The sequence below is a fragment of the Hemicordylus capensis genome, chromosome 13 (genome assembly GCF_027244095.1).
Source record: "Hemicordylus capensis ecotype Gifberg chromosome 13, rHemCap1.1.pri, whole genome shotgun sequence".
NCBI lineage: Eukaryota > Metazoa > Chordata > Lepidosauria > Squamata > Cordylidae > Hemicordylus > Hemicordylus capensis.
Window position 1 is genome coordinate 10,107,748 of NC_069669.1, and position 21,668 is coordinate 10,129,415.

A 21,668-nucleotide genomic window follows, 5' to 3' on the forward strand; every position below is an offset into this window, starting at 1 on the left:
TGGCCACCCATGATGATCTCCTAATTCTTGTTCAAGAGAAGCAACACTATGTTCTGAACAATCCTAGTTCATAAATTAGGTCAGGAGTTCCCAACAGGGGGTTATAGGACCCCTAGAGGTACATGAAGGGCTCCCAAGGGGTACTCAGTGACTTTCTGCTTTCCCACCCTGTAGCTGCACTATTTGTTTCCCATCTGGAGTGACTGGGGTAGCTGTCTCATAACCGTAACATTTAAGTGTGTGTGATGTACCAGAAGCATCCCAGCCAGTACCCTTGCCAAGTCCACAACCTGTCAATGTCCTCCAATTTGGAAGATACTTCCGAGAACCTCCTGGCCATGGTGGAAGCCATTGGAGCAAGCACCTGCAAAACTGGGCAAGGCCCCTTAAAAAGAACAAAGCTTGCTCCTGGAAGCAGGGCACAAAACCTAGCCAAGACTCTGCTGGAGCGCCATTCCCTTCTGTCACAATACCCAGCTCTGAATTCTCCTGAGCAGCGCTGACCATGGTCCTGAACGGTTGCCCTGGGAGCTGTCCAGGGTCCTGATTATCCCTCATCCTTATCTCAGAAGAGACTGCAGCATCTCCTGGAGCACGATAGTGACTGCCTCCAGATCACCAAATCAGCTTTCATGGCCAAGTGGGGATTTGAGCCCAGATCTCCCTAGTCCAATACTCTAACCCAGGGGTAGGCAACCTCGGCTTTCCAGCTATTGTTGAGCTAAGATTCCCACCATCCCCAGCCTCAATAAATGGATGAGGGTTGTAATTCAGCACCAGCTGCAGAGTCAAGGCTGTCTACCCCTGCTCTAACCACTGCACCACACTGACTCTCCTGGTGATCATACCCTCTCTTCTGATGCTAAGACCATAGGGTCAGGAGAGCAAGCTCAGTTGAGCAGAGGCATTCTGGATCAACAGGAAAGGGGAGTTACTGGCATCTCGGCATCCCTAGACGGGTACAGCCACGGTGTAGCTGCCGAGACTCACGCCACTGACCAGGTCTACCAGCTCTTGATAGCAGATCTGTCCCTCGTCGTTGCTTTGTGCCAAAGCCACAAGCATCTCCAGCTTTGCAGGGTCCAGTGGCAGTTCATGGCTGTGCACCAGGCTGGCAAATGTCTCCACACCAATGAAACCGGTGTTTTCAGGATCAAGCTGCCAAAGAAGGCAAGAATGAGTTCAGGAGGGAGAGACATCTGCAATGACAAGAAGAGGGGCAGCCCCATCCTTGGAGGGCTGTGTTGACCCTCTGCGACCAAAGGACTGGATAACAGGCAAAGTCTACACCAGGCCTGCTCAACTTTGTCCCTCCCACCAGCTGTTTTTGGACTACAACTCCCATCATCCCTGGCCACAGTGGCCAATAGCCAGGGATTATGGGAGTTGTAAGCCAACATCTGCAGGAGGGCCGAACTTGAGCAGCTCTGGTCTACAGCTGGTCTGTACAGGTGGTCTGGTCTACAGGGAATCACCAGGAGCTATATGCTCCTCATACAAGCTTATTTCCACTGCTTATTGGCTCCTTGCATTTCAGGGGATGAGTCAGGGCAGGAAACTAGCTGCATGAGATCCACCCTCTCCATCATGACCACAGGAGGTGCTCTGGCCTTGGACTGGGAGGACCCATAGGAATAAAGGAACATACAAAGCTGCCATATACTGAGTCAGAGCATTGGCCCATCAATCGCAGTTTTGTCTACACTGACTGGCAGCGGCTTCTCCAAGGTTGCAGGCAGGCGTCTCTCTCAGCCCTATCTTGGAGATGGTGCCAGGGAGGGAACTTGGAACCTTCTGCACGCAAGCAGACAGGTGCTCTTCCCAGAGCGGACCCATCCCCTAAGGGGAAGATCTCCCAGTGCTCACATATTGCATCTCCCATTCCAATGCAAACCAGGGCAGACCCTGCTTAGCAAAGGGGACACTTCATGCTTGCTACCACACAGCCAGCTCTCCTACAAGGAGCTGCCTGTGGAGGTGGGGGAAAGGCTTGTCAGCCTCATTGGAGCTAGCACCAATGGGATAGAACGTGTTTCCTTTTTTAGGCTCTGGCAACATCTACAGGAGGGGGTGGAGCTAGAGACAGTAGTTGGAGAGCAGAGGCATTTGAAGAGTCTTCAAAGGCGTCTTCTGGAGCAACATCCTTTTATTCCTGGTGGGTCCCCTGCACTCAGCCCTGGACGCTCTCCAAGTGCTGACTCTACCCTGGGAGCTAGCCTTGGTCCTGTTTCCCCACTTGGTTTCCTGCCCTGAACTGGGCCACCACTCATCACCAGGCTCCTGAAAACCACAGAACTCTCACCTGGAAGGAGCCCCCTTAAGATGCGCAGCGGGGAAATGCTTGACTAACAAGCAGAAGGTTGCCGGTTTGAATCCCCACTGGTACTATATTGGGCAGTAGCAATATAGGAAGATGCCAAAAGGCATCATCTCATACTGCGCAGGAGAAGGCAATGGTCAACCCCTCCTGTATTCTACCAAAGACAACCACAGGGCTCTGTGGGCGCGAGGAGTCAAAATCGACTTGACGGCACACTTTACCTTTATCTCACCTGGAAGAGGATACCTGTTATCCTTCCCTGCAAGGAGCAGAACCAATTATGCAACGTAAATATATCCTCCTAATTTGCATAATTTGTTCCAGGTAGAGCGAGAAGTCCGGCTTCTCTCCAAGAAGAATTTGGGTCACTTTTGTGCAGAATCTGGATTTTTCTCCCCCTTCGTTCCCCCTGCACAGAGCGTATACAATCCTTAACGCAAGACATTACATGGAAAGGAAGCTGCAGTATGTCACCGTGAGCCAAAGACATCCATGTACATAAGTTACCAGTGAATTGTTCCAGGTTGTTTATTCCAGAAGTTCTGAAATGTGGGTCCCCAGATGTTGACGGACCTCAACTCCCATCATCCCCAGTGACAACCACCACTCACCAGTTGAACAGGCCAAGAATAGGCCTATGCACAGTGGCCAACCACGCCAGGAACTTCCACTGACAACACCCCTGGAGGACCCCCTGGACCTGAAGGAGACCCTCCTCCACCGAAGACCCATGCCCAGAGCCTGCAACTGGCAGAAGAAGACGCACATTATGCCGTCCACACGCAAGGTGAGGCTGGGATCTGACCCCCCCTTTGACCTTCTGGACATTCTTCTCACTGAACTCTTTTAATCGAACTCTACCCAAACCCGTAGGAACTCGCGTACAGTGCGATATCCTCTCGACCACAGCAACCACACATTCGTTAGTACGCGGCCGTGTTTTATCGGGAAACTCTATTCACTGCTGTATTGCTTTTGCAAACCAGATGCTAAACATTCTCTAATAAAAGCCAATCTGTTTCAGGGGTTCTGAAATGTGGGTCCCCAGATCCTGATGGACTACAACTTCCATCATCCTCAGCAACGACGGCCTTTTGTCACTGGGGATGATGAGAAATCATGGTGTAGACCAGGGATTCTCAACGTTGGGTCCCCAGATGTTATTGGACTTCAACCCCCATAATCCCCAGCCCCAGTGGCCTTTGGTTGGGGATTATGGGAGTTGAAGTCCAAGAACATCTGGGGAGCCAATATTAAGAATCCCTGGTGTAGACAATACTGAGCTAGATGGACCAGTGGTCTGTCTCAGTATAAAGCAGCTTCCTATGTTCCTGTAAGCTGATACCCCCTGCTGCAGCTCAGTGGCAGAAGATCTGCTTTGATTGCAGGAGGTCCCGGGTTCAATCCCTGGCAGCATCTCCAGGTAGGCCTGGGAAGAACTCCTGCTTGAAACCTTGGAGAGCCACTGCCAGTCAGGGCAGACCATCCTGAGCTAGATGGACCAGGGGTCTGACTCAGTAGGTGGCAGCTTCCTATATTCTAAAACTTTGGGGGTGAAGCTCTAACACCATGGTTTGCAGAAAGCATACCATGCCCCTGGAATCTCAAGGTAGGGCACTGTAAGATCTTCCCCTTAGGGGATGGGGCAAGAGCACACTGGATCTGAATGTTTGCAAACACAGAGAAGGTCCCAGGTTCAACCCCTGGAGGGTTCCTAGCTGAGCACTCTAGCAGCTCACACTGACGTTCTAACCAGTCACGCCTCTCCCCATGGCATAAATCGGGACAAAGGAAGAACAGTATTTGCCAGGGACAGGTACCCGAAAATAAATACAGTTGGAACCTCTGTGGTTTACTCACCTCTTTGCCCTCTGCATTTAGCAGGGCAGTCACATTCTCAAGCATGCATTTTAATTGACTTCCTTGCACAGGTGAAGGGATGCCCAAATGTTTATTCATACGGGCTGACAAGCATAATCCTCTTGGCAGCAGCGTTGGTTAACCACCCCCTTGCCTGCTCACACGAAGGCAGGAGAAGTTTTGCAAACACAGACTCACCCACCCCCTTTCTGAGGTCTTGCGTGTCACCTCTTGGGATGAAAGGCCAAGCAGATTGGGGTGCGGAGGAGGACCAAACTGTGGGGCCCAGGGCTGGTCAGAGGGAGGCCCAGGAGGGCCATTTGGGGGACTCAAATTCAAAGGGGGCTCACATTTAGACACTTGTTAATTGGGGGTGGGTGGGGGTGCCTTGTTTGGTTTTCATGTGATATCTTTTAATTTAATTTAATTTAATTTAATTTAATTTAAATTTATTTATTTATTTATTATTACAAGTCAATCCAGGATTTTCACTGGAGGCACAAATCACCAGGCTCAAACTACCATACTTTGGACACATTATGCAAAGACCCAGCTCCCTTGAGAAGTCCATCATGCTGGGGAAAGTGGAAGGAAAGAGAAGAGGATGACCAGCAGCAAGGAGGATGGACTCGATGACACCAGAAACGAATGCACCACTGAGAGACCTTCAAGGCCAAGCTGAAGACAGATCATCCTGGAGAGAATCTATTGATGTGGTTGCTAAGAGTCGACACCAACTTGATGGCATTTAATCAATCAATTATTTATCATTATTATTTATCATTTATTATTGTTGTTATTGTTATGGCTGGGGGCCTCACAATCTGGGAGTGGCTCAGGCTTCTCTGGGAGGAGAGCTGGTCTTGTGGTAGCAAGCATGAAATGTCCCCTTTGCTAAGCAGGGTCCCCCCTGGTTTGCATTGGAATGGGAGACTACATGTGTGAGCACTGCAAGATGTTCTCCATGGGGAGGAGGCCTCTCAGGGAAGAGTAGAAGGTTCCAAGTTCCCTCCCTGGCAGCATCTCCAGATAGGGCTAAGAGAGACTCCTGCCTGCAACCTTGGAGAAGCCACTGCCAGTCTGTGTGGACAATGCTGAGCTAGATGGACCAGTGGTCTGACTCAGTAGAAGGCAGCTTTCCATGTCCTTATTGTCTCTGAGAGGGCCTGGTTGGACTCCAAAATGGGGTCCACTTGAACATTTCATGAGAATTTCAGCTTTCCTTTCAAAAATAAAAGTTGCCCGTCTTTGGCTGAGGAGATATGACTGGAAGTGTCTGGAGGCATCTTAACCTCCAGAAGGCATTTCTGCTACTCAGGATGACAAACCTATCTTGAGATCTGCAGCTTCTTCTCTCTCTTTTTGCGTCTGAAAGATCCGTATCTCGAGTCCTCTTTCCTGACCATTTTCTGCAATTACAGAACTGCTGGACCATCGGTCGTTCGGAATAACGCCTCGTGTGCTTCCAACAAGAACCAACTCCCGACGCCTCTCTTGTCCACACACCCAAAATAAACACAGTTGGAAGCTTGTAAGGCAGAATGACAGCACACCCTGCGAATTGAACAGCTCTGCCCAGGAGCTCCGGCTGAAGCATGTGGCAGAGCCAGCAAAACAAAATTATTCTACAAACAATATTATCTTTGTCATTTCCTTCCCCAGGGAAGGAAATGCAGAGAACAGAAGAGCACGCTGGCAATGTCACTGCAGGATGGGCCAGAGAGAGGATACAGGGGAGTGGGTGGGAGGGGAGAAAGAAAGACAGGCAGAAAACCATTCAGATTTTGATCCACAGAAACCCACCACCCCCACCATCTACGTAGTCTCAGCAGAAATATCGCTGCCGAGAGACAACCGATCGTCATTCAAGGGTTTAATGGCACACAAGGATGTTACATGCCAGCGCTGTGGTTAATACCTAGAAATTTTGTCCCAAAAGCAAGCTGCAGGAATCTTAAGGATGGCTTCACTCACATGCAAACACTCAGCAGAGGTTGCTTGCTTCAAGCCATGAGCGACGGGTCGCTTTGCATATGCGCCCAGAGGGGTGCCCCACCCACACCACAAACATGGTCCGGTTTGTGGTGTGAGCTGGTCTTGTGGTAGAAAGCCTGACTTGTCCCCTTAGCTAAGCAGGGTCCACTCTGGTTGCATATGAAAGGGAGACTAGAAGTGTGAGCACTGGAAGATCTTCCCCTCTGGGGATAGAGCCACCACTCTGGGAAAAGCAGAAGGTTCCAAGTTCCCTCCCTGGCAGCATCTCCAAGATCGGGCTGAGAGAGAGTCCTCCCTGCGACCTTGGAGAAGCCGCTGCCAGTCTGGGTAGACAACACTGAGTTAGATGGACCAAGGGTCTGACTCGGTATATGGCAGCTCCCTATGTTCCAAATCGCTTCCCATCTGCTTTGCAGCCTGGCTTGGGAAAACAGACAACTGCTTCCAGCCTCGCCACAATTCTATGTGCCAGCTCTGGATAAAGGCAGAGAAGATGTTTTGTGTCCTTAAGTGGAAAGTGACAATGGGACGAGCAGCCACGTGCCTGCTAATAGTCCAGCCCTGTTCACAGAAACCTTGAAACAGACATTAGCGTGTGAAAGAGATTTTCATCAAGGCTTCCATCTTCAGCCCCATTGTAACAACCTGGCAGATGCTGCAGATGAAAAGGGGATGAAGAGGAAAACATTTGGGCCAAGGGAATGTATAGAGATGCCTGCGATCAACACAGGAAGCTGCCTTATACTGAGTCAGACCCTTGGTCCAGCTAGCTCAGTATTGTCAACACTGACTGGCAGCAGCTCATCCAAATGCAAACCAAGGTGAACCCTGCTTAGCAAAGGGGAGTCCCCCACCCACCCACCCAACACTACCTGGAGATGCTACCAGGGATCTCTGCATGCAAAGCAGATGCTCTAGCACAGAGCTACCGCCCCATTGGGAAAATAAGAAGCTGCCTCCTACTGAGTCAGACCCTTGGTCCATCTAACTCAGGATTGTCTACACTGACTGGCAGCAGCTCTCCAAGGTTTCAGGCCGGAGTCTCTCCCAGCCCCAACTGGAGATGCTGCCAGGGATTGAACCTGGAGCCTTCTGCCTGCAAAGCAGATGCTACAGCCCCAATCCTCTTGAAGCTAAGCAGACTTGGACCCAATCAGTCCTTTAAAAGGGAGATCGGTGGGAGCCATAAATAAGAGCAGGATGCTACCACTACCCATTTTTATATACTGCTTTCCAACAAAGTTCTCAACGGGGTTTACAGGGAGGGAGGGAGGGCGGGAGGATGGTCCCCAGTCCCCAAAAGACTCTGAGCCATTTTTGGAAGGGCGGTATAGATATCGAATCAATCAATCAATCAATCAATAAAATCCAAAAAGAAACATAAGGGAGATACCATCAACAGCCATTGGAGGGATGCTGTGTAAGGGTTGGAGAGGGCCAGTTGCTCTCCCCCAGTTGAATAGAAGAGAATCACCACCTGAAAACACATCCTTTTTCAAGACCAAGGGTCCATTTTCATCAGGTGCATGCCAATGCTTTGTGTGTGATGTGAATGAGCGAGACCTTAGCCCCTACATCCAGGACATCTAGTAACAGAGCTTTAAGCTAAGATTTGGAATAGGGTTGCCAGCTTTTTTCCTTGGCAGGGCTCTTGAGCCTTTCCCGGTCAAATGATAGGGCCAGGGAACTGTTGGTGAATGTTTTACCTATCTTTAGTTTTATTGATAGACTACCTTGCCTAGAAGCATATTCCAAAGCAGCACTTGGGATACGCGAAATGCTCCACTTGCCAAATTCTTGCTCCTGGCACAGCCATCAAAAGCAGAAGGAGCACCCCCACACCCCACCAGAGATTGCCAGTAAAGTTGGCAACCCTGGTTTAGTGGGGCGGTCCCTGCAGCTGCATCCCAACAACTTTTATCTATTCACTCGAACATGCTTGAGTCAGTCCGGAAACAAACTCCTGTGCCTTTCACAGAGGGGGGAAACTTCACCGGATGCAAATTCTTCTTTCACATGACTCACAGGCAGGGAGAAATTACTATGCATCTTTTGTGATAGCAGATTGTTCTCATGCACTGGTGATTTAATACGTCATAAATCACCTTGCTGAGAGCATGCAGAAAGCCCAGAGAAGAGATCAATTGCTCTCCCAGAAGGACCTGTCTGGGAATTAAGATCTTTGTCGGAGGCCCTTCTCTGAGTGCCTCTGCCTTCAGAGTTATGATGGATAAAAACAAGAGGCAGACCTTCCTGTTCTGAGTGGCACTCTGTTTATTAAGTCCTAGGTGCTACGCTGAGACTTTCTTGTCGGCCTGAAGCTGTTAGTATTATAGTTCTCACTGAACAGCGATCTCCTAGGATGGTTACATTGAAGGGATTTTGCCACTGTTTTATCTAGTGCATTACAAACAGCTTTTATGTCTGTGGGTGCTTTAGTTGTCTAACCACTGCTATTGTGATCTTGCTTCTCTTAATGCATGTTGTCCACCCACCCACCCCCAGTTTCATTGTAAGCTGTTTCAGAAATTATGAAAACTGGAAATAAACACTCTCTCACACACAGTCTTCAATGTTCTATTTTAAACAGAGAATAGAAGGGAATATTAAAGCAGGGATCCCAGCCGCAGGTGCCAAAATGTTATTAGACTACAACTCCCATGATCCCGTGCAACAAAGGAAGACAACCTCAGCTAACTCGGCAAAGAGGCGCCTTTCGAAATGGGTGATTCTCTTTATATTTAGCAGGGGGAGAGCAACTGGCCCTATCCGTCCCCAGCACAGCATCCTTCCAGTGGCTGTTGCTGGGGTCTATCTTATGTTTCTTTTTTAGACTGTGAGCCCTTTAGGACAGGGAGCAATTTCCTTATTATTCATTTCCTATGTAATCTGCTTTGAGAACATTTACTTGAAAAGCAGCATATCAATAGTAGCAGTAAATAGGTCAGTGGTCCAAAAACATCTGGGGACCAGTGTTCCCTATAACAGGGATTCCAGGTGGTTGTTGACTACAATTCCCATCATCCCCAGCCTGCTAACTGAGCAAAAAAGGCACTTTTTTAAAAAAAAAAGTGGTGGATTCCCTTTATTTCGCAGGGGGAGAGCAACCAGCCCTATCCACCCCCAGCACAGCATTCCTCCAGGGGCTGTTACTGATGTCTCTGTTATGTTTCTTTTTTAGACCGTGAGCCTTTTGGTGGCAGGGAGCCATCTGTATTTATTTATTTATTTGTAAACTGCTTTGGGAACTTTTATTGAAAAGCGGTATATAAATATACATTGTATTTGTTGTTTTAAAAAACAAAACATTGCAACTGGGGATTATGAGAGTTGTAGCCAACATCTGGGAATCCATGTCACCAGGAACACCGCTGAGAAACTAAGGTTGGGGACCTCTGTATTAAAGACCTAGAAGCTCCAGCTTTTATTGCACCCCAAGATTCATAATCTTCTCTACTGTCATAGGAACATAAGAAGCTGCCATATACGGAGTCAGACCATTGGTCTATCTAGCCCAGTATTGTCTTCACAGACTGGCAGCGGCTTCTCCGAGGTTGCAGGCAGGAATCTCTCTCAGCCCTATCTGGGCGATGCTGCCAGGGAGGGAACTTCTGCTCTTCCCAGAGCGGCCCCATTATCCCCTGAGGGGAATCTCTTTTCAGTGCTCACCCTTCTAGTCTCCCATTCATGTGCAACCAGGGCAGACTCTGCTTAGCTAAGGGGACAAGTCATGCTTGCTACCACCAGACCAGCTCTCCTGTCTCTTAAGGCACACTTTAGGTAGCTGCCTTAAACCAAGTCAGAGCCTTGCTCCATCGAGCTCAGCATCACCTAGACACCTACTCTGACAGGCAGCAGTCCTCCAAGGTTTCAAGCAGGGGTCTCTCCCAGCCCCCTACCTGGAGATTCTGCCAGGGATGGAACCTGGGACCTTCTGCACCCAAAGCAGATGCTCTGCCATGAAGCTACGGCCCCATCACTTGGGGTTCCAGGTGTTACTGTACAAACGCACCATGCAAGGCCAATTCCTGCACGGTGACAATTAAAGCTCCAGGGCTCAACTAGCAGCTGCTTTTCATCTCTCCCTTGGGAGGTCACTGGGGGATACGGGAAGCCATTCATGTGGATTATTTAGGTCAGCATATTATAAAGCTAGTCGGCTGCCCCTGTTGCTGGCATCTGCTCTTTCCTCCATGCCTGAACCCTGCACAAGCGCATGGACACAGCCACCAGCAAATGCATTGGGACACAGACACGGACACAGTCACAGACACACTGTATGTACTGCATTTATCTGAATTCAAGACTAGGATTTCCCCAAGATATCTAAAGTTGGAAATCAGGGGGTTGTCTTAAATTCAGAGTCTTTAAGGAACATAGGGAGCTGCCTTCTACTGAGTCAGACCCTTGGTCCATCTAGCTCAGGATTGTCTACACAGACTGGCAGCAGCTTCTACAAGGTTGCAGGCAGGAGTCTCTCTCAGCCCTATCCTGGAGATGCTGCCAGGGAGGGAACTGGGAACCTTCTGCATGCAAGCAGGCAGGGGCTCTTCCCAGAGCAGCCCCATCCCCTAAGGGGAATCTTTTACAGTGCTCACATGTAGTCTCCCATTCCAATGCAAACCAGGGCAGACCATGCTTAGCAAAGGAGACAACTTGTGCTTGCCACCACAAGACCAGCTCTCCTCCCTTTCAGATAAATACAGATATAACCTTTATTAAAAGTAAAGTAAAGTGTGCCATCAAGTCAATTTTGAGTCTTGGTGCCCACAGAGCCCTGTGGTTGTCTTTGGTAGAATACAGGAGAGGTTGACCATTGCCTCCTCCTGTACAGTATGAGATGATGCCTTTCAGCATCTTCCCGTATCGCTGCTGCCCAATTAGGTGTTTTCCATAATCTGGGAAACATACCAGCAGGGATGTGAACCAGCAACCTTCTGCTTGTTAGTCAAGCATTTCCCAACTTAAGGTGATTATCACCCTCTATTATTAAGGGGGTGGTCAGAGTTGTCTTCTATTGGGGTAAATACGGTATATTGTGCACAGACAGCAATTTCTATTCCTGCACCAGAATTCACAGGCACATCGATATACACACATCCCGTGCAATGCACATCTACGGGCACTCTGCCCCGATGCCCAAGTGTTCACAAGAAGCTTTGCACCAGTGCATGCAATGCACACACGTGCTCACACCACGGTGATCAAGGAAAGCACCCAAAGGCCAGACTACCATCACTTTCCACCCATGCAATCCATAAGGCAGTGGGCTGCCCCCTGTGGGGAGGTGCCCACTAAGAGAAATAGCTCCAGGTGTCTCCAGCAAGCAAGCCAGGCTGTGTGGCCCAGACATCAATTATGTAAAAGTCTCCAGAAGCTCTGGATTTTTTATTTTAACATCCAGCCCTGTCAACTCATTAAAGAATTCTTCCCGCCGGTTAATCATTTGCCTTTTAACCAATCTGTCAATTCAGTTTAAATAAATGTGCAGATCAGTGTGCCCTCTAACAGGGATTCCAGATGTTGTTGACTACAACTCCCAGAATCCCCAAGCAAAAGCCATTGCAGCTGAGGATTCTGGGAGTTGTAGTCAGCAACATCTGGGAATCCCTTTTAGAGGGAACACTGGGTGCAAATTAACCAATCCTCAGAATGGGTATCTTTTTCAGATCCTTTAGGACGAGTGAGATAATTCATAATTTAATAGGCACTGCCTGGAAGAAGGAAAGGGCACATTTTCCTTTTCATTTCCAATGACAGCCTGAACCAAAAGAGCCCCGAAAAAGAAAATGTGCCATGAACTCTCAGCCCTGAAGGAATAAGGAAAAACCTCCTGGATCAGACCCACTAATCCAGCATCTTGTTTCCCACACTGGCCCACCAGATGCCTCTAGGAAGCCCCAAGCAAGAGATGAAGATCGCAGCCCTCCCTGACTGTGTTGCTCCCCAACAACTGGAATTCAGTGGTATACTGCTCATGAACTTTGAGGTTCCACAAAGCCATTATGAGAAGTAATTAAAGACCACCTCCTCTAAGTAATCAACAATGCTCTGTTTCATACACTCTTTGAATGAAGATCATCTTCTGTCGTGAAGAACAAGAACATCCCCAATTTCCCATCACATTTAGCCTGTGCAACATTGGGACATAGAAAGTGGCCATCTACTGAGTCAGACCCTTGGTCCATCTAGCTCAGTATTGTCTGCACTGACTGGCAGCGGCTCGCCAAGCTTTCAGTCAGGAGCCGTCCCCAGCCCTACTGGAAGATGCTGCCAGGGATTAAACCAATTGCCTTCTGCATGCTACTGCCCCATCAGCGGCAACCCTAACTTAATTTCATTTGTCCTCCACACAACCCTGCAGTGCAGGCCACAATTGTCCCCATTTTAAAGAAGGGAATACTTTCAAAAGTTCCTACTGTCATCAGGGGTGGCCTTGGGGTGGGCGTGCTGATGGGGGCACCCAGCTGAACCCGATGGTTCTCCGTTTGTTAAGCATACTGTCGGCAATGAAGCGGCCCGTCTGTGAGATTTCTGCGGGATCCTACCTTACCGATAGGCCGCTCTGGGCCCTTTTCATGGGCGTTGCTGGGAACGCCCAGCAACAGACTTAGGGCCTGTTACGCCATTTAGCATCCTAGTCCGGCACAAGCCACACAACTTTGCAACACCAAGAAACTAAATGTGGGTTGTGGGGGCAACAAAGTCACTCCCCATCTAGGGTGCTGTTCATCCCAGGACCAACCCTGAGTGTTTCATGAGATTCACTCCCAAGTCAGTGCACACTGAGGACTGCAGTCTTAGTGAACCTCACAGGAGCGAAGCAGATTTATCTCCCAGAATTCTGGGTGGCCCTTCAGGCAATTCCAAGGGTAACGGAATCAGGTACACCTCCACTTTTTCAAGGCCTGTAGCCCTGCCAACTGGGCAAAGAGGCACCTTTTTAATGGGGTGATTCTCTTTATTTAGCAGGGGGAGAGTAACTGGCCCTCTCCACCCCCAGCACAGCATCCCTCCACTGACTGTTGCTGGTGTCTCTCTTATGTTTCTTTTTAGATTGTGAGCCCTTTGGGGACAGGGTGCCATCTTATTTATTTGTTATTTCTCTATGTAAACCACTTTGGAAACTTTTGTTGAAAAGCGGTATATAAATATTTTTTGTTGTTGTTGTAGCCACAAGCAGATCTTCACCTATATTTCTAGAAACTCCTTAAATATTGTAGTTAGTGTCTGAAAGGAGCAAAGTGCATCAGTAACGGAATCACATCTTCAACACCATTTCTGATTCTGTGACTGATGCATTTTGCACATCTCTGATGCTATCTATAACATTTAAGCGCTTTCTACGAAAAATGTCCTTATAGTAGAAGATGTTCTGCTGTCAGTGGTTGTTCTATAGTATTAACTTGAAAAGTTGCTTATGGCTACAATCATTGAAAAAGTGGTAACACGCCTGATTCTGTCACCCTTGGAACTGCCAGTTAGTTTAGACCAAGCCCCACTCTGGAGAAGGACAAGAAAGGAGAGGGATTCAGCAAAACCCGAAGATGCTTTACTCTCCTGATACCTTCACACACACCCTCCAAAGCACGCTTCTTTCAGCAGTTCATAATTTCCCTCTTCAAAGCAAGCTGCTACCAGCAGTTCATAATCCCCCTCTTCAAAGCAAGCTGCTATCAGCAGTTCATAATCCCCTCTTCAAAGCAAGCTGCTATCAGCAGTTCATAATTCCCCTTCTCCCAGCCCACAAAACATTGTCCAGTTCCACTCTTGTTACAAATCATGACATGCTGCTTCCATAGGATGCAACAGATCAATACATCCATCAAAATATGGGGTTGACCCACTGACCCCAATACAGGTTTCCCCCTCCCCACGACTACTGCAAGCCCTAAGGCCCTCATCCACCCAGGGATGTTATCTGGACCAGTAATCATATGCTCCAGCCTGAACACAGACATTGCCAGTGGCTCACAGATATTTGCTCAGTAAACTTTACAACCACAACCTGGCAAAGCAGAGCAGCAGTATTATTGCAGGCAGAGGGGGCGGGCCTGAAAGAACAGAGGTTTGCTTAAAGGCACCCAGTGAATTCATAGCCAATGTGAGCTTTCAACCAGTAAACCCCTCCTGTATTCTACCAAAGACAACCACAGGGCTCTGTGGGTGCCAAGAGTCAACATCAACTCGACGGCACACTTTACCTTTACCCATATTACATTCTTAGCCAGGATGCTGTACCGGTTCTCAGTTTGGAAACCGACAGGACTTATACATCCGTTCCTTAGAGGGGATCATCACTCATAGGCAGCCAGGAAGTTGTCATCTGCTGTGGCTTCCCAGCAACTGGCATGCAGTGGTAGACTTTCCCTGAACCTGGAGGCTCTATGCAACCACCACAAGATCATCGGGACTGCAGGATTTAACCAAGGCCATCTATAGATTAAAGCAGCAGGTCAAAGAGAGTCAAAACTCTCTCGTACCCCTGAGGTGCCCACCAATAGATCTGGAGGAGAGAGAGTCAGCCATGTATACAGCACTGAAATCTAACCCCCTCAATGGTGCCAATTAATGTACCCTCCCCCAGGGTAATTCCTTGTGGCTCTATGATAGAGCTTACTCTAAGGCCTCTAGTTCTCTTTGCAAAACCATTGGAAGGGAAGACCCACCTGGGAAGAGAGCGTGAGGGCACACCTCCCATGCAGAAGGTCCTAGGTTAAGTAATTGTCATGTCCACTTTAAAAGGATCACAGGACGGGCAAAGGCTTGGGGGCTCCACGCAGCTGATACTGGGCGGGATAGATCTGATAGATCTGCTGGACAAGCAGTTCATCTGATATATGAACTCCTGATAGCATCTTTCTTTGAAGAGGGGGATTATCACCTGCTGATAGCAGCTTGCTTTGAAGAGGGGGTTATGACCTGCTGATAGCAGCTTGCTTTGAAGAGGGAAATTATGAAATTATGATAGTTCTGCCTTATCAATATAAGGCAGCTTCATACTATCTAGTGGTCAAATCATAACGAGAATTCCACAGGTTAACTGGAATTTCACAGGTTGTGTGAATAAGTACTTCATTTTGTCAGTCCTAAATTTCTCAGTAATCAGTTTGGTGGGATGACCCCTGGTTCTAGTGTTATGTGAAGGGGAGAAAAACTTCTCTCTCTCCACAGCATGCGTAATTTTATATAGATAATCTATAATTTTATAGATCTCTATCATGTTGTCCTCAGTTGTCTTTTTTCTAAACTAAAAAGCCCCAGGTGTTGTAGATTTGCCTCGTAAGGAAGGCGCTCATGGCCCTTGATCATCTGGGTTGCCCTCTTCTGCACCTTCTCCAGTTCTGCAATGACCTGGAGAACACTGCAAGACGACCAGGTGACCAGGACTTCTGCATGCAGTATTCCAAATGTGACCACACCATAGATTTGTATTAGGGCATTATGATATTAGCATTTTTATTTTCAACTCCCTCCCTAATGGTCCCTAGCATGGAATTGGCCTTTTCCACAGCTGCCGCGCATTGAGTCGACACTTTCAACGAGCTGTCCACCACGACCCCAAGATCCCTCTCCTGGTCATTCACCGACAACTCAGATCCCATCAGCGTATCTGTGAAGTTGGGGTTCCCCCCCCCAATATGCATCACTATCTGCTTGCTTACACTGAACTGCATTGGCCATTTTGTCACCCACTCCCCCAGTCTGGAGAGATCCTTTTGCAGCTCCCGCCATCTGTAAATCTGGCCACTTTGTTGCTTACCCCCAACCTCTAGATCATTTTATGAATAAATTTAAAAAGCACTGGTCCCAGTGTAGATTCCCAGGGGACCCCAACTTCTCACTTCCCTCCATTGGGAAAACTGTCCATTTTTTCTTGTCCTCTGTTTCCTGTCCTTCAACCAGTTACCGATCCACACATGAACCTGTCCCCTTATCCCAGGACTGCTAAGTTTACTCAAGAGCCTTTAGTGGGGAACTCTGTCAAAAGCTTTTTGGAAGTCCAAGTATAGGATGTCAACCTTTATCCATGATAAATGACGGTGATCGTTCACCCCATTTAGAATCAGATAATGTTAGAATAGAAAGGACCTTTGAGACCTTCTACTCCAGGGTTTCCCAACAGTGGGTCCCCAAACATTGTCAGACTACAACTCCCATGCTCTACAGCCATAATGCACAAAGCCCATTGTTGCTACGGACGATGGGCATGGTAGTCCAACAACATTTGGGGACCTACCATTGGGGAAACCCAGTTCTAGCTTGGCCTTTTCGTATCTTCTTTTACCACAAATCTAGATAGACTTGGGTTCAGAAGGTGCCACCAACTGAGTCCCTCCCCTCCCACAGTTTGTTGCCCCCATGTGTGTGGGGGGGCGGGCAGCAAATCACAGCCCCACATGGGTACTCCTGCAGCATTTCCACCCCCATATGGCCACTGGGCTGCAGACTGAACAGCCATACAGGACCCAGAGGAAAATCTACAGTCTGGAGCGGAGGAAGACACCCGGCTCACAGATGCCCCCATGCCAAGGGCAGGTGCCCCAACACTCCATCCCCCCCCCCAGTGCTTCACCCACACCTGCACACACCCTGCCAGCCTGGACTGGCCACTTGCATCCCGGGTCTCTGCAGGCCAGCTGGTTTCTCAGGCTGGCCGGCAGGTGGGCACACCTGGCCAAAGCAGCGCCCCACGTGTCCCCGCCAGCAGCCACGCGACGGTGCCGGGCGGTGGAGAGATGCTGGCACCGTGCCCACGCCCCGGGCACAGCCTGTGCAGAAGCCCCGCGGAGGTCTGGGGGGTGTGCGGGGGTGGGGGGGCAGGGAGGGAGGGAGGGGCTCTCTCAGCAACCTGTTTGCCCTCCTGGGAGGGAGGGAGGGAGCCCGCATGCCTGCCTGCCTGCCTGCCCCAGAGATGGCACCACCACCACCACCGGCACCACCACCGCGCGCCCGCATGCCGAGCGGAGTCCCTCCGAATTGCCGCTGCCGTGGAAACGCGCCTCGCCTGCCTGCCCCGCTCACCTGCTCCTGGATGAGCTGCAGCAGCGAGCTTCTCTCCATATACCTGCTGGGCGCGGCGGCGGCGGAGGAAGGCACACGGGCACCGGCAGGGACCCCAGGCGGCGGCGGCGGCTTGCCTCCCCGGCTCTCCCTTCCGTCCTTCCCTCCCCGCCGCCGTCGCCGCCGTCCAGACGATCCAGCAGTAGCAGCAGCAGCCGGGCTCCAGCGGCGAGTGGCAGGCGGCGAGGCGGGCAGCGGGAGCCGAGGGCTGCCCGGCGGGGCGGGGAGAGGCGAGGCAGGGGCGAGGGAGGGCGTCAGTGCGCAGGAGCGGGCTGGAGGAGGACGGGCTGCTGCGCGCTCTCTCGCTCTCGCCGCCGCCGCCGCCGCTGCTGCCAGTGGGGACGGGCGCTCGGCGCACGCAGCAGTAGCGGCGGCGGCGGCGGCAGCAGCGCTGCAGCCCCCTCTGGCGCCGCCGCGGAGCTGCGCAGCCCGGGATGCGAAGGGTCAGCCTGGAGAGGCAGCCAGCAGCGCCCACGCAGAGGGAGGGAAGCGGGGGGGAGAAGCACCGCCTCTTTCCTCCCCCCCCCCCTCGACGTGAGGGAAGGAGAACGTGGGGAAGCCAGCTTGCAGGGCCGCCGGGGCGCCTCTGTCCCCCCACGTCAGAGCTGCGGAGGAGGACCCGAAGATGCTGCCCGACAGTCCGAGCCTTGGTCCAGCACCTGGCTCAGGATTGTCGGCTCTGACGGGCAGTGGCTCTCCACAGGCAGGAGCCTTTCCCAGCCCCACCTGGAGATGCTGCCAGGGATTGAAACTGGCACCTTCTGCAAGCAAGCAAGCAAGCAAGCAAGCAGGGGCTTTGCCGCTGAACTATGGCATGGATGCCCCCCTTTGCTGAGCAGGGTGTGCCCTGGTTTGCATTTGGATGGGGAGCCACGTGTGAGCGCTGCAAGATATTCCCCTCGGGGTGGGGCCGCTCCAGGGAAGAGCACCAGCCTGCCTGCACACACAGAAGGTTCCAAGTTCCCTCCCTGGCAGCATCTCCAGATAGGACTGAGAGACCTAGCTGAGTCCTACCTGCAAAGTTGGAGAAGCCGCTGCCAGCCTGGGTAGACAATGCTGAGCTGGATAAAACAATGGTCTGACTCAGTAGAAGGCAGCTGCTAAGCACTTTCCAAGTGGTGGGTCTCTTATACTTAGCAGGGGGAGAGAGATGGTCCCTATTCAGCCCAGCCCAGCATCCTCCAGTGGCTTGAGTTTTCTTTTTAGATGGCGAGTGTCCCTTTGGGACAGGGAACCACCTTCTCATGCTTTTTGCTGTGTAAACCGTTTTGAGAATTTTGTTGTTGCTGAAAAGAGTTTGCCATTATTCTAAATCATGGTCCATACAGCATACAGACATAGGAAGCTGCCTTAGACTGAGTCAGACCATTGGTCTATCTAGCTCAGGATTGTCGACACTGACTGGCAGCAGCTCTCCAAGGTTGCAGGCAGGAGTCTCTCTCAGCCCTACCTGGAGATGCTGCCAGGGATTGAACCTGGGACCTTCTGCATGCAAAGCAGATGCTCGGACACTGAGCTACGGCCACATCCCCTAAAGCAGAGCTGCTCAACTTTGGCCCTCCAGCAGATGTTGGCCTACAACTCCCATAATCCCTGACTATAGGCCACTGTGACTGGGGATGATGGGAGTTGTAGTCCAGAATCAGGTGGGGGGCCAAAGGGGAATAACTTGCTTGTAGTCTCCCATTCAAATGCAAAGCAAGGCAGGCCCTGCTTAGCAAAGGGGAGAACTCATTCTAGCTACCACAAAACCTGCTTGTGTCAGATGACACCCACTGAAGAGCTTCCAAGGAATATCTTAATGCAGGTGTTCTCAAACCTGGGTCCCCAGATGTTGGACTACAGCCATGCTGGGGATGATGGGAGTGGTAGTCCAACAACTTCTGGGGACCCAAGTTTGAGAACACCCAAAAGTGTTTTGGGGGAAGAGGTACTGTTTTGGGAAACATTTTGTTCACACACACACACACCCAAAAACTCCAGTGCATTTTGGAGTGAAAAAACAACCCTGGAAAAACCTGGTGCAAACCTACACAAGGGTTAGTGACAGTTTACAGGTAAGGTTGCCAGGAAAAAAAGGAAAGGAAAGGAAAGGAAAGGTTGTGTTGTTGAGTCGGTGTCGACTCGTGGTGACTACAGAGCCCTGTGGTTTTTCTTTGGTAGACAATACAGGAAGGGTTGACCATTGCCATCTCTCGTGCAGTATGAGATGATGCCTTTCAGCATCTTCCTATATAACTGCTGCCCGATATAGATGTGTCCCATATTCTGGGGAACACACCAGCACAGATTTGAACAAACAGCCTCCTGCTCTCTAGGCAGGCTGCTTCCCCGCAGCGCCATTAGGTGGCCAATGACCCAGAAAATACATCCTGGCATGCTCCTGTGCATATCTTCAACAGCGACGCAATGTGTTTTTGTTGTAAACCGCCCCGAGACAGAAGTTTTGGGCGGTATAAAAATATGTTAGATAAACAAATAAACACATAAATAAATGTGCAGAAATCTGCAGCGAAAGCATTCCGCAGCCCGGAGAGAAGCAGCCGCACAAGGACCTGATGTCTGCATATCCGCCTGTGGCTAAAGGCCCAGCTACATCCGCCTTGAAACGTCGGCAACCCTCACCTTAAGCGGCAAGTCGGAAAGGGCCTTGTGCCAAGAAGGGATGGTGGTGGTGTGTGTAGGGTCTGCTTCAGAGATCACGCTCGCTGGTTCACATTCATCTGCGAGGGAAGATAGGAGATGCTGGCATCCTGGCTGCAGCTCAACAGTTGATGGCACCCCGAGAGCCAATAAGTCTGAATATTCATCTTTGGCCCATACATATTCACTGGTTCCAAGGAGTAAGCCATGGCCAAGGGCAGGCGGGGTGGGCGAGGGATGCTGTCGCCTCTCTGCTCTGGAAGGACTCCTGGGGAAGTCCAGAAAGCTGAGGGGTGGCCCTAGAACAACTAGTTTCAGGGGGGCAAAGATGTGGCAAAGAATGTTCCTGGAAGAGGGCGGATGTTGCTTTCAGTGAAGCATTTATACAAGTAAGATGATGAATATTGTTCCGTGTATTTGCCTGATTGAGGAAGTTTGCTTGACATTTTCAAACTTAGGCCGAACATGGGCCAGATTCCTCTTAGAAAATATAGTCTTTTTTGGATTCGGCCAAACCTTCCAGTCAAGTTTCCAGGCTAGTTTTCTTTTCCTGTCCAGGTCCACGTGACATGCAGAGAGAGATCAGGACCAGGTCAGCTGGAATCTGCTGGGGAGATGACCCTGCACACTCCTGCGCACAGGGTCTCACCTAGCCCGCTTCCTGGCCAAGAAGGAAGCTCAGGGTTTGCCCTGGCTCCTGGGAGGCTGGAGGCGTCTCCTGGCTCCTGGGAGGCTGGAGGCGTCTCCTGGCTCCTGGGAGGCTGGAGGCGTCTCCTGGCTCCTGGGAGGCTGGAGGCGTCTCCTGGCTCCTGGGAGGCTGGAGGCGTCTCCTGGCTCCTGGGAGGCATCTCCTGGCTCCTGGGAGGCTGGAGGCATCTCCTGGCTCCTGGGAGGCTGGAGGCGTCTCCTGGCTCCTGGGAGGCTGGAGGCGTCTCCTGGCTCCTGGGAGGCTGGAGGCGTCTCCTGGCTCCTGGGAGGCTGGAGGCATCTCCTCCCTACCTGCATGCACTAACTTCTGCTGCTTGTTCTGGGGTACAGGCATGGATGAATGAGGCTTCTTTAAAGTACAGAGGCCTTTTAACAGTATTAATTCAAGATCTAGGACCATCATATACCATGACGGTCTTGTCTGAAGCTTTACGGTAAAGTTCCAGTCTACTGCATGGGGGAGTGAAAGGGGGAGCAGGAAATATAGGGGGAGGGGAGAAAGAGGGGCTCCTTGAAAGAGGGGCTATCACTCAGTGAGAGAGCATATGCTTTGCATGTGCATGTATACACACACACACGTCACTGTCTTCTTCATTGACAATGAAATAAATAACTGAGCTGGGAAATATATCTGCATGAAACCTTGGCAGGGCTGCACATTGACCCCAAAGTGTGTGTGTTATAGTCTAGTAACATAGAGTCAACCAGTGCCACCTTCATGAGGTCCGGTGGCATGCGCTGTTCAAAGGATTTTCCAGGTGTTCATTTCAAAACAGGTCTGTTCGCCCACCACCTCTCCACACAGAGCTGGCCCAAGATTTGTTGACATGCCACACTCTTCCTTCCCAAACATGCAAAGGCGTAAGTTTTGGGGCAGTATAGAAATATGTTAACTAAATAAAATACATAAAGGTATAGTTTTTCAAAACTGGAGGGCACCACAGTAAGATCCAAGGGAAAGCAGCCTCTGCTTTTGCCAATCAAAACAGCTGCACCTGGCGGATTAAGCTCGCCGGTATTAGGTACAAATTTAGTACTCACTCGCAGGTGGCACATAATGAGAAAATTCTTACTGCGC

At 50.4% G+C, this 21,668-nt stretch overlaps 1 protein-coding gene across 3 annotated transcripts in view; it reads right to left on the bottom strand.

Annotated features, from left to right (window-relative positions):
• RHBDL1 (rhomboid like 1) overlaps nucleotides 1-17,574 on the bottom strand; it is a 33,942-nt gene extending 16,368 nt beyond the window's left edge. The window contains exons 1-2 of one of the 3 annotated variants that reach the window (XM_053277141.1): nucleotides 17,244-17,574; nucleotides 1,000-1,158 (exon numbers count right to left, since the gene is read on the bottom strand). In XM_053277141.1, the coding sequence (XP_053133116.1) occupies nucleotides 1,000-1,065 (66 nt within the window). In that variant the 5' untranslated portion in view covers nucleotides 1,066-1,158; nucleotides 17,244-17,574. Of the gene's footprint in view, nucleotides 1-999; nucleotides 1,159-17,200 lie in introns of all 3 variants that reach the window. The other 2 variants (XM_053277139.1, XM_053277140.1) reach the window with 2 other exon arrangements.
• Nucleotides 17,575-21,668: the final 4,094 nt, after the last annotated feature.